The sequence below is a fragment of the Platalea leucorodia genome (assembly GCF_965183815.1).
Source record: "Platalea leucorodia genome assembly, chromosome: 9".
NCBI classification, from domain to species: domain Eukaryota; kingdom Metazoa; phylum Chordata; class Aves; order Pelecaniformes; family Threskiornithidae; genus Platalea; species Platalea leucorodia.
The window spans coordinates 17,567,203-17,594,554 of record NC_138831.1 but is presented as its reverse complement, the minus strand read 5'-3'; the positions used below and the strand labels follow the sequence as shown (position 1 = coordinate 17,594,554).

General features: G+C 61.5%; 2 protein-coding genes across 2 annotated transcripts; one reads left to right on the top strand and one right to left on the bottom strand.

Moving 5' to 3' along the window:
* Positions 1–2,770: 2,770 nt before the first annotated feature.
* Positions 2,771–5,857, top strand: LOC309594872 (U3 small nucleolar RNA-interacting protein 2-like; the record flags this gene model as incomplete). Its single annotated transcript, XM_082321272.1, has 14 exons — positions 2,771–2,776; positions 2,823–2,922; positions 3,023–3,096; positions 3,206–3,247; positions 3,481–3,613; positions 3,825–3,949; positions 4,202–4,294; positions 4,403–4,503; positions 4,606–4,740; positions 4,893–4,991; positions 5,071–5,216; positions 5,315–5,394; positions 5,516–5,589; positions 5,680–5,857. The coding sequence occupies 14 exons, from the start codon at positions 2,771–2,773 to the stop codon at positions 5,783–5,785; spliced, it is 1,314 nt and encodes a 437-aa protein (XP_082177398.1). The 3' UTR covers positions 5,786–5,857.
* Positions 5,858–8,731: 2,874 nt separating this feature from the next.
* On the bottom strand, positions 8,732–11,815 carry LOC309594871 (metabotropic glutamate receptor 2-like; the record flags this gene model as incomplete). The annotated part of the gene is made up of 3 exons (XM_082321271.1): positions 8,732–9,699; positions 10,432–10,888; positions 11,798–11,815. Coding segments are annotated over 3 exons (1,443 nt in total), but the record flags the coding sequence as incomplete, so codon positions are not given.
* Between the last annotated feature and the right edge of the window lie 15,537 nt (positions 11,816–27,352).

The window sequence follows — 27,352 nt, the reverse complement described above, 5'->3', positions numbered from 1 at the left end:
CATCCGTCTCTTCCAAACCACGATGGGGCTCGTGGTGGGTGCCGAAAAGAAGAGGATGAAGAAGGAGGTGTGGGACAGCGTACTGCCGCTGCTCTTTCACCTGCACGACCAGGACAAGAGTGTGGCTAAGGTGGGATCCCAACCTGACCAGTCCTTTGGGCAGGGCACTGGACCCTTCAAATGTGTGTCACCATGAGGTTTAGCTTGCTGAGTGCCTAGGACCAGGCAGGGCCCACCTCCCTGCCCACTGCTGTCTTTTTCCTCCTGCTACCTGGATGGATGGGGAGGTGGGTCCCTTTCCCACCCAGCTCCCTCCACACAGCCCCTGGCATCGGTCCCTGCAGCCTCAGAGACTGGGTTATGGCTCCGCAGCATCCTGGGGCCAAAAGCTTGAAGCCCCAACAGGCTTCCAGCCAGAGAGGGTGGCTGCACTTATCTTCAGCACCCTGGGGTGCTGAACCTGGTGGCAGCATCAGTCCCCCGCTGCTGTGTCTTCCCTGCACGGGCAGGGACAGGCTCTGAGCCCTGCCAAGAGGGGGGACACAGGGTCCTGTGACCTGAGTGGTGGTGGTGGCATCTCTCTGCTGCTCACCAGGCCTCCCTTGAAGCCCTCCGCAGCGCTGGCCAGTTCCTGAAGTGGAGGCAGCTGGCGCAGCTGGCCGAGATCGCGCAGGCATGGAGGATGAGCGAGTGCCTGGTAAGCGCAGCCCCAGTGCCCCCGGGATCCGACCTGGACGAACCCTGCCCCATGCCCAGTGCGGGGGACAGAGGGCTGTGCCCCTCTAGCAGCACGGAGCCTCCCGGAGCAGGCTCTGCTCCCTGCTGTCCTCTCCCCTGGGGTCCCAAAGGGGACCCTGCCACCAGGATGGCACCCCAGCATCCCTGGGGAGCCCTCTGCTCCCTCTGAACCCCGATGCCACATGGCAGGAAGCTGGGAATGTGGTGCTGGGGGGAAGGAGGGTAGCCCTGGGTGGGGGGACGGGCCAACTGGGGGGCAGCTCTATGCCAAGCCTGCGCCCTTCTCCTCTCTCCAGCGGGCCAGGAAGAGGAGGAAGGCCAAGGACTACCTGCGCCAGAGCCAGCCTTACCTGCGGAGCCCGCAGGAGCCCCTGCGGCAGGAGGCTGTCAGGTTCATCGGTGAGCCATGAGCTCCGGGGTCCCTTCCTCTCTCAGGGTCCCCGTGTCCCGGGGCAGAACCTGTGGGGCACCCCTTCACCCCCTCTCACCCCTGCCTGCGCAGGTGGGGCTGGAAACAGGCCCATCCGTCCTCTCCCCGATGCTGCACCCCGGGGTCAGCCCTCCCCGGGGAGCTGTGCAGCCAGGCGGGCTGGGTGGCGGGGTCCCCGATGGGCAAGCGGGGTTCCTGACAGGCAGCAGGGTCCCCAACACGCTGCGTCCCCCCAGGGCTCATGGGACGGCAGGCGGATATGCGTGAGGAGATGGCGTACATCAGAGAGGGTGAGTGAGGGCAGCGGGGAGGAGGCAGGACCCCAGCACGGAGCTCCCCCACCCTGGGCGAGGGGGGCTCTGCTCCCAGCGGGTCTGTGGGGAGGGGGCTGTTTCTGGAGGGGGCTGTTTCTGGAGGGGGCTATTCCTGACCAGCAGCCTCCAGCCGAGCCACTTGCCCCCTGGCTCCCTCCTGGCCCTGCGAATCACGGGCTGCAACGTGCCCTGCCTGGAGGGGACAGAGGGCTGTCACCTCACCTCTGCTGCTTTGCGCCTGCAGTCCTTCAGGGCGCAAAGAAAGATGCCAGCCCCATGGCCTCCTCCCTGGCGACTCAGACGGACCTCATCCTGCAATGCGGAAGGCTGAAGTCGGGGTTTAACCTACAACAGCTGAGCTTACAGCTGCCGAGGGTGTGGATGAGGTGGCACTCGGCCCCCAGCGAGGACTCTGCTTGGGCAGAGACAAAGCAGCAGCCCCAGCCCTAGGACGCTCTGCAGGCCGGGGTATCTGCTCTTCCAGCGTCTAACAGGAAAGAAGAGCCCTCAGCCCCCGAGGAGCCGGCATCCTCCGGAGAGCAGCAGGACAGCCGCTCCTTCCAGCGGTCCAGGGCAAGACCTGTCCACGCGCTCCGTCTTTGCCACAAAGCACCAGCTTCTCTGCTGGGCGGCGAAACAGAGGGGAGGAGAAGCCCAAGCCAGAGCCGAAGCCAAAGCCGAAGTTGAAGCTGAAGCCTTCCCTCCCCCGGGCCACACTGGGGTAAATCACATTTTCTGCCTCCCACCATCGGAGGAGCCTGCGCTGCCTTGGGCTGACGTGGCCGAGCCCGGGAGCTACAAAGCCACCGATGCTCTGGCTCCAGCGGCGTCCCCAGCAGGAAGGGCAGCGCAAAATGAAGTTTCAGCACAAGAGCAGATTTTAGCTCTTGAGAGCATCGCCGGGACAGGCCCTCCGGCACCCGCCCCAGGCAGAGCCACGGCCGCGGCACAGCCAAGGACGGGTCCCTGGGACCCCCCAAAGGACGTGCGATGGGACCAGAGGCCCTGAGGGGCAGAACAAGCTGATGATGATTTGGGTACGCCATCACCGCCACACCGTCTCGGTGAGTGGGGGGTGCCGGGGCGGCGGCGGCCGTGGGCGGCGGTGAGGGCCGGGCCGGGGAGAGGGAGGGGGGCGAGAGGCACTGCCCCGGCGGGGTCGCTCCGGCGGGTGTTGCCGCGCCTGTCCCCTTCCCGCAGGTCCCGGGCGCCGAGGGGAGGCCGCGGGTGGCGGCGAGGAGGTGTCCAGCGACTCCAAGCCGGAGAGGTAAGGGCTGCGCCGGGGGGGATGGCGGTACCGGTGGGGGTGCCGGTGGCGGTGCTCACGCCTGTCCCCGCAGCCCGTTGTTGGGGCGGCGGCGGAGGAGGAGGTAGAGGAGATGCCGCAGGAGAAGAAGCTGCGCATGGCCAAGCTGTACCTGGAGCAGCTCCGCCAGTACGGTGAGCCCCACCTGGCCCCTGGCGCCGGTGCCCCGGCGGGGCAGAGAGGCGGGCAGCCCCCGGTGCTGAGCCTGGCCCTCATGCCCCGTGTCCACCGCAGAGGAGGAGCGGGCGGCGGCAGAGGAGGAAGAGACGCCCGCAGATCTCATCGGTGACCGGCTGAAGGAGGACGTGGTGAGCAGGGAGCGGGGCGCGTCCCCTTGGTCCCGGTGGCGCCGGCGGGCTCTGTCCCCCTCCCGCGGGGCTGGGGCTGCCTCTGCTGAGCCTCCTGCTTCTTCCCCAGCTCGAGCCGAAGGGCCGGCTGCAGCGCCTCATCGCCAAAGACGTAAGTGCCCAGTGCTGGGGGGCTGCCGGACTGTAAGTGCCGGCTTTGGGGACACTCAGGCATGGCCACAGCTGGTACCCCGACTTGCCATGCCAGCTATGGGACCACAGCCCTTCTCCCGCCCGGCGTGCCGGCTGCTGGCGCCCTGGAGAAGGAAGGGTGCTGTGCTCGGGTGCTCCCAAGCCTGGGGAAGGGACGGGGGCAGCCCAGCTCACATCCCGCTCTCCCTGCAGGTGCAGCCTCTGGATCCAGCCAGCATCCGCATGCTGCGGGCGCACCAGCTGCCCATCACCTGCCTGGTCATCTCTCCGGATGACAGGTTCATCTTTTCTGCTTCCAAGGACGGCTCCCTCATCAAATGCAAGTGTTCCCCTGGGGCCACGACGGGCTGTTCCCCCAGCCTGAACCCTGCGGGGACCCTGCAGCAGCAGGACCGTGGGTGCCTGTGGAGGTGGCTTGGCCCCTGGCCCCTCTGGGGATGTGCACATGCATCGTTTTGGGCTCTGTGGGAGGCTCACTGATGCTTTCCGGAGCGGTGGGAGGCTCCCAGGGGGTGACGGTGGTGCCTTTCCCGTAGGGGAGGTGGAGAGCGGGAAGAGGCTCTGCGTTGTGCCTGGGGGGAAGAAGGGCACTGGGGAGCGGCACATGGGGCACGCGTCGCATGTCCTCTGCATGGCCATCTCATCGGATGGCAAGTACCTGGTACGGGAGAGGGATGCTGGCGCTGCCATGTGGGGCGGAGAGGTGGTGGTGGGGAGTGCATCTCCTCCCGGGGTCCTGGGGAGCCGTATCTCATGCCCAGGTATACTTTGCTGGGTTAAAGCAGCCCCTGCCTCCACCGGAGTCAAGAATGGGTCCCTGGGACCCCCCAAAGCACATGGGGTGGGAGCAGAGGCTGGCACGGGCCGCAGGTCCCCGAGGAGTAGGTCTCGGGTATCCCCTGTGTTCTGCCAGGCTACGGGAGACAGGAACAAGATGATCGTGATCTGGGATGCAGCCAGCTGCAAGCGCCTGCACATCTTCACCGGGCACCGCAATGCCGTCTCGGTGAGTCAGGGGCATCAGCTGTGACGCCTGTGGGGCCAGGCAGCGCCATCCTCCCTGGTGCCCCTCACCGCTGCCCCCCCAGACGGACATCTGTCTGTCCATCCGCAGGGCCTGTCCTTCCGGAAAGACACGTACCAGCTGTACAGCGCCTCCCGTGACCGCTGCGTCAAGGTCTGGAACGTGGCGGAGAATGCATACATGGAGACCCTGTAAGACGTGGGAGGGGACACCCCGCTGACCCCCCTCGCCGGGGGCAGGCGCTGTGGCGGAGGGCCGTGCCCGCCGCAGCTCTTTGCCACCTCTCCCTCCAGTTTCGGGCACCAGGACGTCATCACAGGGCTGGACAGCCTGAGCCGGGACTGCTGTGTGACGGCGGGGGGACGGGACGGCACCGTGCGGCTCTGGAAGATCCCCGAGGAGTCACAGCTTGTGTTTTACGGGCACCAGTAGGTCTGGGGCGGGAGAGGGGCCTGCGGGCAGGCGGGTCCAGCTGGGGCAGCGGTGTGAGGGTGCCAAGTGTCACCAGGAGCCTGCTGGCGCTCTGGGGACACTGACGCCCTGGTGAGCCCTTGCTTCCTAAATGGAATCCCAAAGCACGCTCGGAACTGCTGGTAGTTGCCTGTTCTCTCCGTAGGGGCTCCATCGACTGTATCCAGCTGATCAACGAGGAGCACATGGTGTCGGGCGCTGATGACGGGTGAGCGCGGGGCTGGCTGGTGCCCGGGGTGGGCAGGCGGTGCCCCCCGCAGCCCCCTCACCCCTCCCCGCCCTGGCAGGTCCGTAGCCCTGTGGGGGCTGACGAAGAAGAAGCCACTGGCGCTGGCCCGGCAGGCGCACGGCATGCAGGACTCCCAGGGCCTGCAGCAGCCGTACTGGATCTCCGCAGTGGCCGCTCTGCGCAACAGTGACCTCCTGGCTACAGGTGTGTGGCAGCCGCTTTGGAGCAGGGGTTTGGGGGGGCTGTCCTGCTCCCTTCCCTGGGTCAGGATGCATAGCAGGAGTCTCCTCTCTCTGCCCCAGGCTCCCACAGTGCCAGCGTGAAGCTCTGGAAGTGTGGTGAGGGATTTCGGAAGCTGGAGCCCCTCTGCGACATCCCCTTGGTACGGATGGGGAGGTTGGGGATGCTGGAGCTGGGCTGGGGGCGTCTCTTGGTGGGGGCTCCCCTCCCTGGGCGGCAGGAGGAGACTGCGGGAGCCCCTCACCCTGCCCTGTCCCCTCCAGGTGGGTTTTGTCAACAGCCTCAAGTTCTCCGCAGGCGGCGACTTCCTGGTGGCCGGCCTTGGACAGGAGCACCGGTACCGTCCCCACTCCCTGCCACTGCCCAGGGGCAGCCCCCTCTCCGCTGCGGCCCGGCCGAGGGTGACCCCCATCTCTCTCATCTATAGGCTCGGCCGGTGGTGGAGAGTCAAAGAAGCCAAAAACAGCATCTGCATCATCCCCCTGAAGCGGAGGGCTGCAGCCCCCAGCCCCGAAGCCCCCGACAGCTCCTAGCCCCCTGGCCCCGGAGCCGCCGGAGCTGCGTCCCACGTCCTTCATGCGACCACCCTCCTGGGGCCGGCAGGGCACGAGTGGGGGGTGTCGCGTGGCCCCCCCACCCCTGCTGGCCCCCATATCGTGCTGTGGCTCTGCCCTCTGCGAGGGTCTGCCCCCTTCCCTCAGGTTCGGATGGACAGGAGCTGTGGCAGAGTCCATTTAAAAAACAAAAACAAACAAAACCAAGACCACTTTATTTACATAAATTAAAAAAAAAAAAAAATCACGCTCTTGCTCACGGAAAAAATCTACTCTTAAAAACTTGGTTGGGCTCAAATACCTGGGTCCTGTTACTTGCCCTCAGCCCCCGCCGGATCCCCCGGGCTCTGCAGGGGCCGGGGGGGCAGTGGGCATTGAGCCCCGCTCCTCTGCCCTGTCTCCCACGAAGGGGTGAGAAGCACTATGCACAGCGAGCGGGGGGACGGAGGGGGCTTGGGCCCAGCCTGGCAGCACTCGGCGGCTTTCCCGGGGCCGAAAACGAGGAGGAAAAGGTGAAAATGTGCAAAGGGCCTGGGGGGGGGTGTCTCTGCTGGCCCAGGGAGGGGGGACGTGGGACACGGCTTGGCACAAGGGGGACATGAAAGGCCCCACACCAGGAAATCGGGGTGGGCGATAGGGCGAGGGCAGTGGGTGCTGGGGCAGGGCTCGGCGTGGCTCGGGGCAAGCGGGGCGTGACTTGGTGTGGCTCAGCAAGAGGGAGTCGGGTTGTGCACGGCGGCTTGGGGCAAGGGGCTTGCACCACAGCTGGTGCAGGGGTGGGGAACGTGTACCACAGTGCAGTTCAAGGGCCAGGGTCTGTGCACTGCGGCTCAGTGCAAGGGACGGGGGGCACGTTCACCGTGGCTCGGGGCAGGGGATGGAGGGGATGATGTGCACCTCAGCTCAGTGCAAGGGACGGGGACGTGGACCGTGGCTTGGTGCAAGGGACAGGGGGACACGTACCAGGGCTCAGCGCAGGGGATGGGGGAATGTGCAGAACGGCTCAGTGCAGGTGACGCAGGGGACGTGCACCACGGCTCAGTGCAAGAGACGGGGGGACACGCACCATGGCTCGGTGCAGGTGACAACAGGGTCGTGCACCACGGCTCAGTGCAAAGGACTGGGGATGTTCACCATGGCTGGGTGCAGGGACAGGGGGTAGTGCACCAGGGCTCAGGGCAGGGGACAAGGGATGTGTAACGTGGCTCAGTGCAAAGGAAGGGTGACAACGTACCATGACCCAGCGCGTGGGACGTGCAGCTCGTGCTGGGGCGGGGGCCGAGCCTCCCGGTTGCCTCTGGCCCCTGAGCGGGCGGTGCCGCGGGCGCTGCTCTCCCTGGGGAGGGAGCCGGGGTGCAGTGCAGCCGCGGGCAGGAGCAGCAGCACCACGACCTGGCCTCCCCGTCCTTCACAAGGACGACGTTGTGGAGTCCACCACCTCACGGCCGTTGCGCACTGTGGGCACGTACTGCGAGGCCGAGCCTGGCCAGGAAGGCAGCAGTCAGGGGCAGGCTGGGGTCCGGCAGCAGCACCCCCCCCACGGCATCCCACTGGGGTGGGCGATGGGTGCCCAGGGTGCTCCGTCCCCCAGGGCTGGGGTCGAGGGTGCCCAGGGCAGCTGTGCCCCCCCTGGGTTGGTGACAGGGGCCGGGGGCAGCTGCATCCCCCGGGGCTGGGGTGGAGGGTGCCCAGGGTGGCCGTGTCCCCCCGGGGTGAGGACAGGCCCCCGGGAGTGGTCCCCCCCAGCAGACCATGCTGCAGCCTTGGGGCTCACAGCCACGTGAGGCAGGGGGAGATGGGGGATTGGGACAGAGCCAAGGCTGAGCCATAGGGGACACAGCAGCCTCTATTGCCCTGTTCCCAGCTGTGCCCTACCCTGCACCCCTGTTTCCTTCAGGGGCCCGTGCTGGGCTGCCCCCAGCTCCCTGCCAGGAAGGGGGTGCTGCCCCCCAGCCCTTCCCCAGCCCCCCTGCACTCACCGTGGGACTGGCTAAAGCTGGCGGCTGCCACGCTGAACCGAGCGGTGCCCACGCGGTGGCTGGCCACGTTCTTCTGGGGTTGGAAGAGTATGATGTGGAGCTTGGGGGTGAAGAGGCAGCCAAGGACCACGGTGCCGCTGAGGCTCACTGAGATGCACATGGTGGTGGTCTGGACCTGGAGACAGCGGTGGGCATCAGGTGCTGCTGCCGCCAGCCCTCTGCCCCGAGTGGGGCAGGATGAAGCCCTCGCTGTGGCACCAGCCACCTCCCACCGGGCAGAGGCTGCTGCCTGCACCCCGCAGGCACATCCCACCCTGCACCGGGTCCCTCCGTCAGGGTGGACCTGCTGGAGACCCATGGGCAGAGGATGGGCACTGCCCTGATGGGGACACGCTGCTCCTGCAAGGGGGGCGCACCCTGAGCAGCACCCCACCCAGCCTCACCAACACCCCTCATCCCAGTGCCTGCTCCCACCAGGGGATACAGGTCCTCTCCAGAAGCCCCCGACCGCAGCCACCCCCACACAGTCCTCCAGAGCTGGCAGGGCACCTTGCTGGGGGGTTGAGGTGGTGCAGGGTGCACCCCACGCTCCTCCATCCCCTGCACTGCTCGGCTTCCCAGGGACCAGGCGGGCCCTGGGGTTGGCATTCATGCGCTGGGGCTGAAGGGTGGCAATCACTCCTCTGCAGTCAGGTCAGAGGGGGTCTCTGGAGGTCTCAGGGGCATTTCCCATCCTCACCCTAGCAAACAGTCTGCCAAGGGCAGTCCTTCTCCCCAGGACTCGTTACCCCCTCAGCCACACTTCACCCGGTAACGAACGCCCCAATGCAGAGGTGACCATCACCAGGTCCATGGCCGAAGACCCTTGCCCAGGCCCACGCATCTCCTAGCCACAAACCCTGCGGGGCCCAAGTCACCAGGACCGCTCCGATCAAGCCCTTTTAGAGTTTTCAGGGCATTTCCGTGTCTTGAAGGCATAGACCGTGCAGAGGACCATCAAGAGGACATTGTAGGTGAGCGAAACGAGCATGTTGGAATCGCAGTTGTTGCACTTGAGGGTGACGATGTACCTCTTGTCAGGCTCCGTCTCCTTGCCTGTGCCGGGGGTCTCCACCAGCAGCCAGATGATGACGATGATCAGCTGGCAAGAGATAAGGGCCATGCAGATGACCACCTGTGACGTGGGGCTTATGAACCGGGGGCGCTGGACCCCCTCCTTCACCCCGCTGAAGATCCTGGCGATGCGATTCGTCTTGGTCAAGAGGGCCGAATAGCAGACGGCGAAGGACGTGCCCAGCCCCAGACGCCGGAGCGTGCACACCTCGGTGGAAGGCTTTGCGATGAAGATGAAGGTCATGCTGTAGCACGTGAGGACCCCGGTCAGGAGAATGTAGCAGAGCTCCCGGCCTGAGGCCTTCACGATGGGGGTGTCATCATTGTTCTTCACGAAGACTCCAGAAACAAAGAGGGTGGAGATAAAACCCAGGCAAGAGATGGTGACGGGACCAATGGCCCAGGCGTCTTTCCAGCGGATACACTCTTGGGGCAACTCGTAGCAGCCATTCAGGGTCTCATTGGGCCAGTAACCGAGACCGCAGTCCATGCAGGTGAACTCATCCAGCAAGTACTCGTAGGGCTGGCAGGGGATGCAGATCCAGCAGCATATGTCTCCGGGCTGCATGCTCTTTCTCTCATTCTTCTTGCAGGGGTCGCTGCACTGGGACACGGGGATGGAGGTCTCAGCCCAGGGGATGAGGCTGCTGTTGAGGATGAGCCCCTCAGCCCAGTAGCCCACCTTCTGATACCGATACCGCCCGTCCATGTGGTGATAGCTGAAGATGTTGTAGCGCCCGATGCCATCACCGTAGCGGTCAAATCGAACGACACTCTGGGTGCCTGCTGGCCTGAACGGAGCTGGAGGGAGAAGAAAGGGAGATGGTGACTGCCATGGGGCAGGAGAGTGCTCGCTCCCGGCGTGGAGGCAGGGCCCCTTCAAAGGGTCACATCCCACCATGGTCACAGGCAAATGTCCAACCTGTTCCCTGCCTTCACTCTCATAATTGCTGCCTATGCACACATTAGGAGCAGGAAAGCAATGGTTGAGAACTATCATCTCCCCACATGCCTAAATGCTCGGCAGCCCCAGCCAGCTCTGCAGGGACAGAGCGGGATTTTTCAGCCTCCATGGCTCTCAGTGACACCTGGGTAGCTGGGCTCAGCCCAAGTCACAGAGCACAGACACACTTCTAATTCATCCCCAACTATGTAGGTCCCTGATCAAGGTTCTCCCTCCACTTTAATCCCTGAAATGTGAATAAATCATGGCGCTTCCAAGTGAGGTCTCCAAGGCCTGACGTTCCCGGAGGGGCCCCTGTGGGGCCGGTCCCACCCAGCTCTAGCAGGATGGAGTTGGTCACCAGCTTCTCCACACTGGGGACAGAAGGCCTAGATTGCCTCCCAAGGGTGATGGTGAGCTGTTGGCATCTTGGGACAACCACAGCCCATAGCACACGGGTCCCCAGGTGTGGGCAGGCTGGAGGAACCGGAGGGCTTTGGGTCAAATACGGGTCTCCTTCCTCCTCCCCGTCCCTCCACCCATCCCTTTCCAGTTAGGCAGCCAACCCTTGTCTCCATCTCTGGACTCACCATCAAAATTAACATTGAGCATAAAGTCCTTGTAGAACCTCTTGCCATTGACGGCTTTCACGGCGTCGCAGAGCTTGGTGGCGTTGGGGCACAGCGCCTGGTGCATGTTGTGGAGAGAGCGGGCCATGGCATAGACCGCATTGACCACAAACGTGATCTTGGACTCTGGCTCAAACTTGCCTGTCTTGAGGGAGTACCGGCTACAGTCCTGCGTGTGGAAGCTGCACTTGAACTTCTGCTCCCAAAAGTCCCGAAAGCAGGGATTTCGGCTGTTATTGTAGGGGTTGAGGTTACGGAAGTAGGCAGCAAACTCCTTAATGGGGTAGGCTGCCAGCTCGATGGTGATTGCTCCCTCCGCCACTGCTTCACTGCCAGCCACCACGCTCTCCAGGGCTCCCCACCCATCACTGGCCACCCACATGAAGGACACGTTGGCTCTCTGGGCAGCTGCCAGCAGCTCCCGGACAGGGGGGGAGCGAGAAGCCTCCCAAGCACGGCCACCTCTGCCCCACCGCCCCGGCAGGGCAGCCCCAGGGGGCGCAGGGTCCTTCTCACCCCTTGCCTCCCTCCCTTCCTTCCGCAGGATGGCGGGGAGACCCCCCGACCACCCTAGGCGGGCCGAGGAGGACAGAGCTGCCCCAGCTCCCAGCTCCAGGCCAAAGCCCAGTGAGATGTGTAAGCTTGAGCCGCTGCAGGCAGGTGAGTGTGTGGGCGCTGCAGGCAGGGGGCTGCCCACCCTGCTCTGCCCTGTCCCAGGCTCCCATCCCCCAGGCAGGCTGGCATCGGGGCTCCCACGGCACAGTGGCCAGGGAGCCAGCCCTCTCATGGCATCCCGGGACAGGGACTCTCCCTGCCCCGCAGTGCCAGCGTGTCCCTCACCTGGGCACGCCAGGGCCCCCTCCCCGTGCGGCCCTCCAGCATCGCACCTTTGCCCCTGGGGCACACAGGGGACACCAGCATCCCAGCCTTGAGCCAGGGCTGGTGACATCACCGGGAGCTGGGCAGAGGGCTCGAGTGTTCCCCCCTGCCTGCCCCCCAGCCCTGCCTGCTCTCTCTCTGCCAGATTCATGCCACTCTGCCTTGGCTCTGCCCAGGGAGGAAGCGTATACCCTGGGCATCATCCGAGCCTTCCTCCGGAGCAGACCAAAGGTAACCTTGGCCAGTTCTACGAGGCGGCGCCCCTGTCTCCTGGCCGATCTTTCTGACCCCATCCCGTGCTCACAAGGTGCTGGGGGCTGTGCTGGCCACCCCGCAGCTCTCTCTCTCCCCCCTGACACTGTCTGTCCATCTGTCCCCTCCCCGGCTGGCAGCAAGAGGACCAGAAGCTGCAGTTTCTGGCCTCCGTCCACACCATCTGCAGCACTACCAGAGTGGACTCCACCATGTGGGACATGCTTTACTTCTGCCAGCTGGAGGTGGCGGAGACCATTGAGGTGAGGGGACAGCCAGCCAGGCTGAGGCAGGGGCAGTGTGCAGTGGCATGGCCCTGGGGGCAGGAGAGGGCTCGGCCAGGCAGCGGGGTGTGGATGAGCACTGCTCCGGGTCTCCGTCCTTGTAGATGCTCCAACGCCACCTGGGTGGCCCGGCTGGAGCCCAGGCTTGGACCCGATGACATTTGCAGGTCTCTCGGCCAGCCTGTGGCTCTGTAATGGGCACAGCCCTTCCCACCACAGGGCTTGGGACCGCTGGGTGCTGGGTGGGGAGGGGGTGCCAAGATGGGGGCACCTGGGCTCTGCCAGCCCCGCAGGCTCTTGCTGGCCAAGGGAGACTGCCCATCCCGATCCGTCCCACCCTGCTGTGCTCCACAGGTGCTGCTGCAAGAGGAGCCCGCTGACCACCTGGACACTGCGGTGTGGCAGCAAGCCATGCTGGCCATCAGCTCCATGAGGTAGCTGCCCCAGCCCCCAGCTTGGCCTTCCCGGTGCTGGGCAATCCCAGGTCGGGGGCTTCCCCAGCCCTGGGTCCACGAGGGAGGCAGACAGCAGGGCAGGGGGTGCCACAGGGTTTTCCCCCTAAAGGCGAGTGTCAGCGTCATGGGGGGGTTGAGATGTCCCCTGCAGTGTGGGGATCAGCCCAGGTCTCCAACCCCGGGGTCTGCTTCCTCCTTGCTGGATCTGAAGAGCAATTCTCTGTCCCCACAGCCAAGCGGGGCTGCTTCTGCAGGAGAAGAGCAGCAGCCTCCTCCAAATCTGCTTCTGCAGCATCTTCCACCTGCCTCCGCAGGACAGCCAGGGACCCACGGCTTTCCTCTACTCCCAGGTACGCCACAGGGTGAAACACAGGGACCTCCCCCACCCCGAGGCCCCTTCCTGGGCACCGCAGGGCCACAGATATCCCCCACCCCCACCCCGAGGCTTCTAGGGCTGCCCCCAAGACTCTGTCCGCCTCACAGACCCTGGCTGCGATGGACAGCATGCTGCAGGCACTGGTACGCAGCGCCGGCCCTCTCGGCATCCTGGAGCTGCAGAAGATCTTGCAGGTCGGGCCTTGGCACAGGGTCGCCACGGGCAGTGACCCCCGGGTTGAGCAGTGCCCCCTGCCCAGTGCCTGGTGCAAGGAGGGGGGCAGGGAACATCCCTCCTTCCCTGCCGTGCCCCCCACCCAGCCCGCTGCCTCCTGGCTGCTGCCAGAGACCCTTCTCCTCCTGCCCCAGCCCGCCTCACCCCTGCAGCCTTGCCCACTGCCCATCCTGCCCAACACTCCCTCCCAGGTGGACCTGCCTGCCTGGCAAGGGGAGCCCAGCCCTGGGGCTTTCCCCTTCCAGCTTCACCACAGGCCATATCCCAGAGCCCGCACTGCAGGTCCCCAGGCAGGTGGTCATCCCAAAGCCTTGGGGTCCTCGGGTGGGGGGCGCAGGCACTTTTTTAGGTGGGAGTGAGTGGAAAGCAGCAGACGCAGCAGCAGGAGTGCGATGCGGCGACCTGCCTGGCCGCAGCAAGTTGCCGCGAGGGGCAAGAAGGACACGTGCCCCATCCCGGGCACTGCCCAGGCACAAGCCTGGCTGGGCTGGGCTGTGCCATGCCACCTCCCTGGCACATCAGCAGCTTTTCTCCTCCCAGCTCCTGCTGTCCTTCACCAACTCCCAGCTGGCAGCAGTGCAGGAGAGGGCCATGGCACGGATTGCCAGGCTAGCCGAGTTCATCACCACCTGCCCCCTGCTGCAGGTACGGAGCTCCTGGCCTGGGCAGCCCCAGTCCCCCATCCCCGTGCCCCTGAGCCCCAGCACCTCCCGGGGAAGCTGGGCACCCAGTCAGCAGGAGGTCAGGAGCAGGAGTCTTTGCCCTGCCCCTGTCCTGTCCATGCTCTCTCCCAGGGCAGAGCAGGGCTGCCACGGGCACAGGCAGGAACCTGCGTCTGGCAGCGCTGCCCTGCTCTGGGCTGCTGCCTGGCTGCTCTGGGAGCAGCTGGGGCTCACCTTGTGCCCATGCTGCCTCTCTTCCCCCAGCTCTGCCCCTGCTTTGCACAAGCCACAGTCAGACATCAGTGCTCCAAGACACATCGGTTTGCGATGCTGGGGAAGCTGGTGGGGCACCTCACCCTCTGCTGCACCTGCAAGGACCAGGGGACCCGCCACGAGGCTGCAGAAGCTCTCTATCACCTGCACACCTTCGTCCTGCAGCAGAGAAGTAAGAGAAGCTGTGTCGGGCTGGGTGCCCCGAGGCATGGGCAGCCAGGGGCCACTCTCCTTGGCAAGAGAAAGCTTGATCCAACCCGCCTGCCCGAAAAGCCATTTCCCCTCACCCCTGCTCACACTAGCCCTGGACCCTCCCTGGTTTCTGCTCCCCAGACCTGTCTGGGTGCCCTCTTTCTTTGCCAGTGACTTTTCAGCCTGATGCTCTCAGACTGCACCTCCAGCTCTGCACCCTCGCTCTGAGAACCCTGGTTTTGCTCCTCCCCAGGCAGGTGGCCCTGGCTGCATGACACAGGGCAGCTGCAGGAGGCCTGGCAAGTGAAGCAGCCCTGGCAGCTTTCACAAAACGGCTGTGCCAGCGAAATCTTCTTGGTAAGAAGTGCCTTCGGCCCCTGACCAGGGGGGTCGGCATGAGTGAAGGGATACCCAATGCATGGGGATGATGGGAGCTCGTGCTGTTTCTGAGCAGGGGCTAGGCAAAGGCCCCCAGCGAGCTCCAGTTCCCCACGGGACCCTGACCCCCACTGTCGGTCTCCTCCCCAGCGCACCCTGACTCTGCGTCTCACTCTCACTCCACAGCTGAGATGCTCTGGGTGACGCTCCGGGTGACAAATCTTCCCTCCTCTCCTTCATCTCACAGATGTTCACGAAATACCTCCGACCCTCCGACCAGGCAGACATCATCCTCATGGCCATCGAGAGCTTCAGAGACCCAAGCATCTACAGCATCAGTGTGGCTGCCCACATGGTGGACATCCTTGTGGCAGACCCTGCCTTCCAGGCAGGGCAGGTGAGGAGCCCGTGGGTGGCATGGCCGATGCTCCAGCCCAGCGGGGGACCTTTCCTCCCCCGGCTCTGCGCCTGGCCAGCACTGATGCTGTCTCAAGCCGGCGTACTGCAACGGGAACGGAAGCACCTCCCAGTGGGAGCTGGGTAAACGGCCACGCTTGCCCTGCTGACATCCCCACTCCCACCCATGTCTGCCCTCCAGGTGCTGAACGTCATGTGGGCCATCTACAGAAGCCTGCCCTCCATCAAGGCGCTGGTAGCCCTCAACAGCTTGGACAGGGCCCTGCTGGTGCTGATGGGCAAACATCCCAGCGAAGTGGTGGCCAGCCTGCTGCAGTGCTCCCCAACGTGCACCCCGTACGGGGCCCACCATTCTTTGGGGCTCCTCTCACACTGGGAGGGGGGCCCCAAGACCCTCCTGAGGGACTTCAGCCCAGCCATCCTCCGGGGTGTCCCCGCTGACAGAGCCCTGGTTTCCCGCAGTGTCGCCATGGCCATGTGGAAGACGATGCTGTCCGAGCCCCAGGCTGCAAAGAAGGTGCTGCAGGAGCTGCTCAGCATGCTGATGAACCAGTCACTGCGCAAGACCTCCACCTCCCCTAAGGATCACCCGCGCATCCGCTCCCTGGCTGTGAGTTGCTGACCTCCGGGGCTGCTCTCAGCTGTGCGGGGCCGCTGCTCCCCTTCCCTGCCCACCCCAAGCCTTGACCTCCCCAGGGGCGCAGGGACATCTTGGTGTTTGGGTGTCTTCTGCAGGCAGCCAGGACGATAGGCGAGATCCTCCTGCAGCCCACCTGCCTGCAGCAGGTGGAGGCGATTTTCCCCCAGTTTTTCCTGGTGCTGCTTTTCCAAGTGTCGTTCACCACAGAGCTGACGCTGCAGGAGGTGCACATCTTCTGGAAGGAGCACCAACAGGATCTGCTCACTCCCATCAGGTGCTGCATCCCTGCCCTCTCATCCTTGCCAGCCACCTGGAGCCAAGCCAGGGCTCCCAGTGGGAGCTGAGCATTTCTTCTTGAGCAGGTCTGCGGTGCAGTCCATGAGAATGCTGCTCTGCAGCATGGGCTTTGAGAGCCAGGTGCTGGCCATTGAGGCGCAGGGTGGCTGGGACACCCTGCTCAGCGCCCAGACCCACCTCATGGGAGTGCGGATTGTGGCCAGGTGAGAGCCCCTTCTCCCTGCTCCTCGGGGACTGGGCACCCCATGCCACCCCCTCCCTTGGGGCTGATGGCAGCAGGGTCCCCGTTGCTCAGAGAAAGTGCTGCAGAGTGGTGATGTCCAGCCGAGGGCTGGCAAGGAGCCAGCGCTGCCTGTCCTCCCCCTCTGCGCCCTGGTCTTGCCATGGCCATGCCGGTAAGCCCTGTCTGCTGGGACCTTGCCCTCGTAACCCACGCTGCCTGCTGAGAAGCCAGCGGGGAGGCCAGTGTTGGCGGAGAGGGTTTTCACCCCTGCGATTGGTCGCTGCTTTACAAAAAGGAGGTGGCGTGTCTCACACAGGCAAAGAGAACCCTTGTCCTGCGGCCACACATCATGGAGCAGCTGCAGGATGCTGACAGCGATGCCAGCGCCCTGGCCCTGTCCGTGCTCAGCAACATGATCCAGCTGCTGGAGGGGAAGATGCCCAGCCTCACCGCCCTGGCACTAGCTGGCAAGCTCCAGCCACTCTTCAACAACGTAAGGCTGGGGGACAGCTCCATGCCCCCTTCACCCGACACCTCCATTCACGCCTCCCACTGCAGCCCCGTGCTCTGCAGGGGGACGCTTGGCCCCACAGCCCCCAGACCCCATCGCTGCCCTCGGTGGCTCCGTGCTGCGTCCCAAGCCCCCGGCATGGACTCACCCCGGCTCGGCCTCCCTGCCGCGGTGGGGACGGTGGTGGCAGGAGGGCAGCAGGTGTGCTGAGCCCCACCAATGCGCACCCTGCCCTGGCAGCATCCCCCAGCCCTCCGCAGGGTCTCCCTCTCCGGACCCCAGCCCCGGGGACCCCAGCCCCCCTGAGCAGACCTTCTGCATGCCGCAGCTCGCTCCCTTTTGGAACGGGGTTGCCTGCCACTGGTTTGGGGACATCCATCTCCATGTCAGCCCCTTGCACGCCATGGGCTTGGGGCTGAGGTCCTCCTCCCCTCCTCCCCCAGGAGTCAGGCACCGTGCGGGAGCTCTCCATCCGTCTCTTCCAAACCACGATGGGGCTCGTGGTGGGTGCCGAAAAGAAGAGGATGAAGAAGGAGGTGTGGGACAGCATACTGCCGCTGCTCTTTCACCTGCACGACCAGGACAAGAGTGTGGCTAAGGTGGGATCCCAACCTGACCGGTCCTTTGGGCAGGGCACTGGACCCTTCAAATGTGTGTCACCATGAGGTTTAGCTTGCTGAGTGCCTAGGACCAGGCAGGGCCCACCTCCCTGCCTACTGCTGTCTTTTTCCTCCTGCTACCTGGGTGGATGGGGAGGTGGGTCCCTTTCCCACCCAGCTCCCTCCACACAGCCCCTGGCATCAGTCCCTGCAGCCTCAGAGACTGGGTTATGGCTCCGCAGCATCCTGGGGCCAAAAGCTTGAAGCCCCAACAGGCTTCCAGCCAGAGAGGGTGGCTGCACTTATCTTCAGCACCCTGGGGTGCTGAACCTGGTGGCAGCATCAGTCCCGCGCTGCTGTGTCTTCCCTGCACGGGCAGGGATAGGCTCTGAGCCCTGCCAAGAGGGGGGACACAGGGTCCTGTGACCCGAGTGGTGGTGGTGGCATCTCTCTGCTGCTCACCAGGCCTCCCTTGAAGCCCTCCGCAGCGCTGGCCAGTTCCTGAAGTGGAGGCAGCTGGCGCAGCTGGCCGAGATCACGCAGGCATGGAGGATGAGCGAGTGCCTGGTAAGCACAGCCCCTATGCCCCCGGGATCCGACCTGGACGAACCCTGCCCCATGCCCAGTGCGGGGGACAGAGGGCTGTGCCCCTCTAGCAGCACGGAGCCTCCCGGAGCAGGCTCTGCTCCCGGCTGTCCTCTCCCCTGGGGTCCCAAAGGGGACCCTGCCACCAGGATGGCACCCCAGCATCCCTGGGGAGCCCTCTGCTCCCTCTGAACCCCGATGCCACATGGCAGGAAGCTGGGAATGTCGTGCTGGGGGGAAGGAGGGTAGCCCTGGGTGGGGGGATGGGACAACTCGGGGGCAGCTCTATGCCAAGCCTGCGCCCTTCTCCTCTCTCCAGCTGGCCAGGAAGAGGAGGAAGGCCAAGGACTACCTGTGCCAGAGCCAGCCTTACCTGCGGAGCCCGCAGGAGCCCCTGCGGCAGGAGGCCGTCAGGTTCATCGGTGAGCCATGAGCTCCGGGGTCCCTTCCTCTCTCAGGGTCCCTGTGTCCCGGGGCAGGACCTGTGGGGCACCCCTTCACCCCCTCTCACCCCTGCCTGCGCAGGTGGGGCTGGAAACAGGCCCATTCATCCTCTCCCCGATGCTGCACCCCGGGGTCAGCCCTCTCCGGGGAGCTGTGCAGCCACACAGGCTGGGTGGCGGGGTCCCCGATGGGCAAGCGGCGTTCCCGACAGGCAGCAGGGTCCCCAACACGCTGCGTCCCCCCAGGGCTCATGGGACGGCAGGCGGATATGCGTGAGGAGATGGCGTACATCAGAGAGGGTGAGTGAGGGCAGCGGGGAGGAGGCAGGACCCCAGCACGGAGCTCCCCCACCCTGGGCGAGGGGGGCTCTGCTCCCAGCGGGTCTGTGGGGAGGGGGCTGTTTCTGGAGGGGGCTATTCCTGACCAGCAGCCTCCAGCCGAGCCACTTGCCCCCTGGCTCCCTCCTGGCCCTGCGAATCACGGGCTGCAACGTGCCCTGCCTGGAGGGGACAGAGGGCTGTCACCTCACCTCTGCTGCTTTGCGCCTGCAGTCCTTCAGGGCGCAAAGAAAGATGCCAGCCCCATGGTCTCCTCCCTGGCGACTCAGACGGACCTCATCCTGCGATGAGGAAGGCTGAAGTCGGGGTTTAACCTACAACAGCTGAGCTTACAGCTGCCGAGGGCGTGGATGAGGTGCCACTCGGCCCCCAGCGAGGACTCTGAGCCCTGCCAAGAGGGGGGACACAGGGTCCTGTGACCCGAGTGGTGGTGGTGGCATCTCTCTGCTGCTCACCAGGCCTCCCTTGAAGCCCTCCGCAGCACTGGCTAGTTCCTGAAGTGGAGGCAGCTGGCGCAGCTGGCCGAGATCACCCAAATGCGGTTTTGTCTTGACATTGCCGCTGTAGCGCCTCCAGCGTCGCACTTTGAGTAAACCCTCTTCTCCACAGTTTTGAGGAAAACAACCTCGTGCGCCTGCGCAGGGACAAAAGGCGCGAAAAGTGCAGAGGCGGGGGCAGCACGTCCGTGGCGAACCGCACATACACATTTGTGGTCTCCGCATGCGTGAGGCCCCCTATATAAGGAGCACACGTGCCCCGCAGCGGGGGAGGCGGCGCGCGCGACCACTCCTTCCATGCCTGCACCCTCAGGGCCCCCCCCCCTTCGGTCCCCGACGACGCCTGAGGCCACCGAAGACCCAGCCGAAGATCATCGGACTCGAAGGGGTGGTGATAAAGCCCTCCTCCTCTTTCTTTCTCTCTCTCTCCCCTATTCTTTTCCTCTCCTCCCTTGCCCTCCCTCCTCCCTCCATTCTCTTCTCCCCTCAAATAAAAGTGAAAGGTTGTACGACATCTGACCGATTCCAGCATCTTAATCTTGTCCTTGGGATCGTATCGAAACCTCCCCCGACATTGGATCGGGACATTTAATTGGCGTCACGGACAGGATCCCTTGAGACGAGAGTGTCATACAACCTTATGGTGTGCTGAGCAATTGCATGTGAACGAGAAGTACAAATAAATACGAAGCGAGTGCGGAGTTCCAATCCGCGGTTCTGCTCTCCCGTGAGGGAAGCAGCTGGAGATGAACAAAGCGCAAGGAAGGAGTGGGTGTTGAGACCTTTGCACTGAAACTCGTGTCTTAGTTTGTGATTTGGCCTCCTGAGGGAGTATAGGGGAAAGCTGAATTTTATGTTGTGACCCCCTCAGGATGATATCCCCTTTGTAGGCTCTCCTGTGCCTCATAGTAGTTTATGGTCTGGCCTCCTGGGGGAGTATGGGGGAAGCTTGAATTTTACGGTGTGACCCCCTCAGGACGATATCCCCTTTGTAAGCTCGTCTTTGTCTTGTAGTAGTGTACGGTTTGGTCCCCTGAGGGAGTACAGGGGAAGCTTGAATTTTACGGGGTGATCCCCTCAGGACGGTATCCCCTTTGTAGGCTCTTTTCTGTCTTGTAGCAGTGTACGGTTTGGCCTCCTGGGAGCATATAGGGGGAACTTGGATACTGAAGCGTGACCCTCTCGGGACGACACCCCCCCTTTGTAGGAACTTTTTGGTATTCATTTGTGTTTTGGCCTCCTGGGAGTGCACAGGGGAAACTTAGTTTTTCTAAGGTTTGACCCTCCCGGGACGAACTCCCCTTTGTAGGACACGGCCGCCCAAAAGGCAGGCGATTTTTCTGAAGAGATGGAGAAATTATATGAGTTTTTAGAAACATACCGCTCTCGCCCCTCACCCCCGGGACGAGATTGGGCACGGGACCACTGGTTCCAACTGCAAAGTGTTATGGACCGAATAGCAGTCTTGCATAAAGAAGCTAGAGTGAAGAAGGGGAAAGGGAAAGCCATCGTTTGTGCTGTGTTAGGAGCGCGTCTGGCAGTGGCGGTGGAGGACAAGAAACGAGCGCCCTGCCAATCGGAGGCTGTGGCTGCTTTCTTGCAAGCGGCGATAGCGCCGCTGCGAGAGCAATTACTAGAGACCAAACGGGCGCTAGAGGAGGAGAAGTGCCAAAATATGATTTTGAAGGAGGAGCTGAGGGTTCAGCTCCTGAGGGAGGCAGACGCCCCCGCTGAGGCGGAGGTAATGCTGGAGGAGAAAGGGGTACGCCAAATTTATCCCCAGAAAGATTTAAAGCGATTAAGAGAGACTGTGGATAAACCCCCCCATATGTGCCCGCTGGTAAAGACAGAATACATATATGAGGACGACAAGAATTGTGGCAGAAGGGACTGCAAAAGGGTGTGCCCCGAGACCTAACGGATGGGCTCCCCACCAAAAAGTTAGAGCTCCTGGTGCGGAGGTGGTCTGGGCAAGGACCCCCTCCCAAACCGAACCCGCCTTCCGCCCCAGCATTGGACAGGGAGGAGGGGTTCAAGGGGGACGAAAGGGCGGTGGGAAACTAAAACCTCCGCCCCCTCAGGGTGAGGGGGGAGGCGGGGGGTGGATGTTCATTAGACAACTCACCTGCAACGATAAAGGGGACCTCCTCATTACCGTTGCAGTAGGGCCGAGGAAGAGGCCCATGATCTTTTTAATTGATACGGGGGCCCAAATTACAGCAATAAAACAGAGCGAGACAGAACGGTGCGGCATTTCAACCCCTTCTAAGCACCTGATAGTATCAAATGCCCTAGGGAAAACCCAATCTGTGCCCATGACCCCGGTAACCTTACGGCTACCAGGAGATGAGAGTCCGGTGAACACCATGGCGGCTGTAGGACCTTTTCAAATGAATCTCCTGGGAATAGATGTTTTAAAAGGGAAACAGTGGCGGGACACCCAGGGGAACTCGTGGTCCTTCGGTGTTCCCCAGGTCAGAAGATTAGCCAGGAGCCCTTAGTGCAGAAATGCGCCTGCTGCAAGCAGCGCCTCCCCTTCCTCCTTCCCGGTTGACCAATGTGAAACCCTACCCGCTACCCTTGGGAGCAAGGGAAGGCATCATCCCTGTACTAGAGGACCTGAAACGGCAAGGAGTCATACAATTCCCGTACAATCCCCTTTTAACTCTCCTGTGTGGCCTGTTAGAAAACCCAGTGGTAAATGGAGATGAACCGTAGATTACCGGCGCCTCAACAGCAATACCGGCCCTTTAACAGCCGCCGTGCCAAATATTGCCGAATTAATTGCAACCATTCAGGAGCAAGCCCATCCAGTGATGGCAACCATTGATGTCAAAGACATGTTTTTTATGGTCCCGCTGCAGCCTGGGGACCAGGAGCGCTTTGCCTTCACGTGGGAGGGACAACAATATACGTTCACTCGACTGCCCCAAGGATATAAACACTCCCCTACGTTGGCCCACCATGCACTGGCACAAGAACTTGAAACTATCCCCATACAAGCAGGAGTCAAAATTTATCAGTATATAGATGATGTGCTTATAGGAGGGACCCAGGTAGAGGACGTTGAAAAAACGCAGCGTGATATTGTCACCCACCTGGAACGGATAGGATTGACAATCCCACCCAAAAAGGTCCAAACCCCTTCCAGTGAGGTAAAATTTTTAGGAATCTGGTGGAGGGGGGGGATGGCTTGTATTCCCCCGGATACCCTATCCTCATTAGACTCCCTCAAAATGCCCGAATCCAAAAAAGACTTGCAACACGCTCTAGGGCTGCTTGTATTTTGGAGAAAACGTATTCCTGACTTTTTGATTATTGCTAGACCACTATACGACCTACTAAGGAAAAAGGCTCAGTGGGAGTGGACCCCAATCCACGAGGAAGCCTTGTAGCTACTAACTTTTGAGGCAAACGCCCATCAAGCCCTAGGGCCCGTTCACCCCGCCGATCCGGTTCAGATCGAATGGGGATTTGCCCGTACCGGGCTCTCCATCCACCTGTGGCAAAAGGGACCCGAAGGGCCCACCCGGCCCATCGGATTCTACTCGCGCAGCTTCAAGGATGCCGAAAAGCGATACACTACTTGGGAGAAGGGGTTGTTTGTAGTTAGCCTAGCTTTACGGGAGGCCGAACGAACTATTCGGCAACAGCCGATAGTTCTTCGGAGCCCATTTAAGGTGACTAAAGCAGTCTTGGCAGGGACCCCACCCCCCGACGGGGTGGCTCAGCGAGCGTCCGTAAGGAAATGGCATGCTCAGATAGAACACTATTGTGAGGTCTTCTCCGTTACGGAAGGGGCCGCTAAAATGCTAACCATACAAGACGAGGCAGACTTAAATAGGGAAAACCCTCCACTTGCCCCCGTGGTCAAAGTAGCTCCCCCGTTTTCAGAGCAGGGCCCAAACGCATGGTTCACTGACGCTTCCTCGAAGCGGGAAGGGAAGGTTTGGAAATATCGGGCTGTAGCCCTTCAAGTAGCAACTAAGGAGAAAATAATTACAGAGGGAGAAGGCAGTGCACAGGTAGGAGAGCTGGTCGCAGCGTGGAGCGTTTTTCAACGCGAAAGCCAGACCACCTCCCCTGTGCACATTTATACAGACTCCTATGCAGTAGTCAAGGGCTGCACGGAGTGGCTCCCGTTTTGGGAGCAGAATGGCTGGGAAGTCAACAGACTACCAATCTGGCAGAAGGAGAAGTGGCAAGATATTCTCGAAATTGCAAAACGGGGGACATTTGCGGTGGCGTGGGTAGCTTCCCGCCAACAAACCGATACCCCGGCGGGCTGGTGGAATGCAGAGGCGGACGAGTTGGCCCGACTAGCCCCGCTATAGAGCACCCAAGTGCAGGAGAACTGGGAACACCTACTAGAGTGCCTACATGTAGAGCGGAGGCACTCAGGGATCAATGATTTGTACCGGGAAGCACAAGCTCGGGGATGGCCAGTCACCAGGGAGGAGTGCAAGACTTGCATATCCTCTTGTGAACAATGCCGTGTCCGTTTGGACAGACACCCCCTGGAAAACGAGCCCCTGCACCTCAGGGAAGGGAAAGGTTTGTGGGAGGCCTGGCAGATCGACTATATCGGGCCCTTCCAAAAGTCCGCAGGGAAACGTTACGTATTGAATGTAGGGGTTGAGATAGTCTCCGGACTTGTACAAGCCCGGGCTTGTGCGAAAGCAACTGGGGAAAATACTGTAAGGGCCCTCAAAGAATGGTTTGGGACCTTCCCTAAACCACAGACCATCCAGTCAGACAACGGCACGCACTTCACCGCCAAAATAGTCCAAGCATGGGCGGCTCGGGAAGGGATTTCGTGGATGTTCCACACTCCGTATTATCCACAGGCAAACGGGATTGTGGAACGGACCAACGGGCTGCTTAAGCGCTTTTTAAAACCACACCAACCGGGATGGGCCGAGCGGGTGGGGGAGGCAGTGACCAATGTCAATAATCGCTGGGGTACAAACGGGTGCCCGAAAATTGCGGCGTTTTGTCCGCAAGCCCCAACCATGGTACCTGTCTCTCGAAACCCCAGCTCCCCCAGTGCACCATTTTACTCTCCTGGCCAGCTGGTTCTGGTTGAGCTTCCCACCGTGGGAGCTGTGCCTCTCATATTAGATACCCCCCTAAGCAAACATACATGGAAAGCAAAAGATACCAGGGGGAGAACCCACAAAATCCACACCAAATGGATTATTCCCTCCTTCTAGCCCAAGGAGCGAGTTTTGTTCCTGTTTCTGTTTTTAAGGGCGGCGATATGACCACGACGCACCTGCTACTTTGGATCATTTTAACTCAGGGACACCTCCATGAAAGTGACCACTCCCTCTACCTTCCCCTCCTCCATACAATCCCTTCGAGAACAACGAGTTCGTGTTATTAGCGAAAGCCGTGAGTCAAACTTTCAATCTGAGCCACTGTTGGGTTTGCGGCGGACCCCTAGGGCTATCAAGTTGGCCGTGGACATCCGCACCCCTCACCCCAGACCAAATTGTAAGCAAATACAGCGAAGCCGCAGGCGATCCGTGGGATGACAGTGGGACCTGGCCAATTCAGTTTCCAGCTAAGGGGCAATATTGTTTGAATCGCACCCAGAAAGGAGGGGTCGAAGTGGGAGAAAGCAAATGTCAATGGACTCTCACACGTAAGCCCCTCAACAAGGAAAGGGACCTGTGGGTGTGGCTTAATGACACAGGGCGTAACCAGGGGTTTAAGGGATATTGGTCAAGCAAAAATGAAACCTTGATTCTCCGGCATTACAAACAAACTTGTAAATGGAGGGGTACTTATGGGGCTTGGTATTGTACCGGCCGAATAAGGGATGGGGCAACCACCTTTTTCAGCCCTCTGGGTGACAAAGACACAACTTATTTTCAGTTTCCACCGGGGAAAGACGGGCCATTTGCTCAGGGAAATAAAGCCAAAAAGGGGCATTATTGGATTTGTGGGAATACGGCATATAAATTCTTACCCGCGGGGTGGTCGGGAGTTTGTTATATAGGGATCATAAGGCCCCTATTTTTCCTCCTGCCAGAAACTGGTGGACCCCAACTAGGCGTAAAGGTGTATGATAACCTCGGGGATAGAAGTATTGCCCGTAAGACGCGATCTACCAAGGTAAATTTAGGTGGGACACAAAAATGGGGAAATGACGAATGGCCCCCCGAGCGAATAATTGAACATTATGGGCCAGCAACCTGGAATCCTAACGAGCCCATTGCAGGGGCAAGAGAACCAATCTATAATCTAAATCGAATAATCGGACTACAAGCGGCACTCGAAATTATCACCAACAAAACCGCTGACGCCACAGACCTATTAACTCGACAATCTCAACAAATGCGCACGGCAATCCTTCCACACTGTATGGTTTTAGATTATTTATTGGCTGAGGAGGGACGGGTGTGTGGAAAATTAAATCTCTCTAACTGCTGCCTAGAAATAGATGTGGTGGGAGAAGTAGTTCTCCAATTGACCCAAGATATCAGGAAAATAGCCCAAGTCCCTGTTCAAACGTGGAGTGGTTGGAACGGCGATTTGTGGTCCTGGTTACCAGGGGCACCATGGGTCAAACAATTAATATTGTGTTTGCCATGTGCAACTGCCACCTTACTGTTCCTACCCTGCCTAATTCCATGTTTTATTCAATTAATTCGACATGTTGTGTCAAATATGCAATTTGTTCCTAGCGCTCCACCTGATGGTGTAACAAAAATCCATACCATCCATCAGCCACAACCAATCTCAGTACCAATCATTTAAACCCGTTCCCAATTCCTCCTGAAGGAAGAAATTGCATATTGCCAGTTATTGTTAACCCCATTTCTAATGTTGACCCTTCAAAGCTAAAGAATTGTTAAAGTCGTTCGAGAATGAGCTTGCATTGAGCAATACCCCAGTTAATCCATGTTAAGGCATTCCTTCACCCGAAACAATCTTGTTCCCTTCTTCCTTCCCACAATTTTCCTTCACCCTTATCCCCAACTCCCTCAACTCCCCGTTTTCTTCCTTTCTCCCTTTTTTTCCCTCTCTCTTTCTCTCTCCCTTATGCCACCAAGCTGCAATGTCGAGCCACGGGCTGCTGTAAAGGACCGATAGAAAAATGCGGTTTTGTCTCGACATTGCCGCTGTAGCGCCATCCAGCGTCGCGCCTCGAAAAGACCCTCTTCTCCACAGTTCTGAGGAAAACCACCTCGTGCGCCTGCGCAGGGACAAAAGGCGCGAAAAGAGCCGAGGCGGGGGCAGCACGTCCGTGGCGAACCGCACGTACACACTTGTGGTCTGCGCATGCGTGAGGCCCCCTATATAAGGAGCGCGCGTGCCCCACAGCAGGGGCGGCGCGCGAGATCGCTCCTTTCATGCTTGTACCCTCGGGGGGCCCCCCGCCCCCTCGCTTCGGTCCCCGACGACGCCTGAGGCCACCGAAGACCCAGCCGAAGATCATCAGACTCGAAGGAGTGGTGATAAACTCCTCCTTCTCTTTCTGTCTCTCTCCCCTATTCTTTTCCTCTCCTCCCTCCTCCCTCCATTCTCTTCTCCCCTCAAATAAAAGTGAAAGTTTGTACGACACCTCACGGATTCCAGCGTCTTAACCTTCTCCTTGGGATCCTAGCGATACCTCCCCCGACATTGGATCGGGACACACCCCCTCCCTTGGGGCTGATGGCAGCAGGGTCCCCGTTGCTCAGAGAAAGTGCTGCAGACTGGTGATGTCCAGACTGGTGCGAACCCCAAAGAGATGTGCCTGCCTGTCTCAGGCCTGACCGTGCCTCCTTCCCCCTGCCAGGGAGATGATGAAGACCCCAAGACCCCTGCGCTCCACCATCTTCTGCCATCTGGCAGAGCTCCTCAGTGTGGAGGACCCCACCTGGGAGATGATCGCCATGGTCTTCCTCGTCGAGGTGAGCCTCGAGGTGGCACTGCTCCAAACTGCCTCCAACGCTCGGCTCGCCCATGCCCACCGCTGGGGGGGGAGCTGGGGCGGTGGGTGGGCTCCGGTTGGTACCATGGAGGAGCAGGCGAGCAACCAGGGCGGCGTGGTGTGGGGCACGGGGGCTCTCCGCAATCCCCGCCGCCTCCGTCCGGGTTTGGTCTTGCCCCAGCCTCCTTGCCCTGAGCTGATGGTTGGAGCCAGCACCACGCCAGCTTCCGCTGCACGTGTTTCAGATGCTGGGCTGCACCAACCTCAGTGAAGAGCTGGACCGTGCCCTGGAAATCTTCCCCGTGTATCTGCGGAGCCAATGCTTGGGGATGCCCAGCCTGGTGCTCAGGGGCATCCTCAGGCTCACCGAGAGGCCCGACGCGGTGAGTAGGGGACAGCCGGGAGAGCAGCCCAGGCTGGAG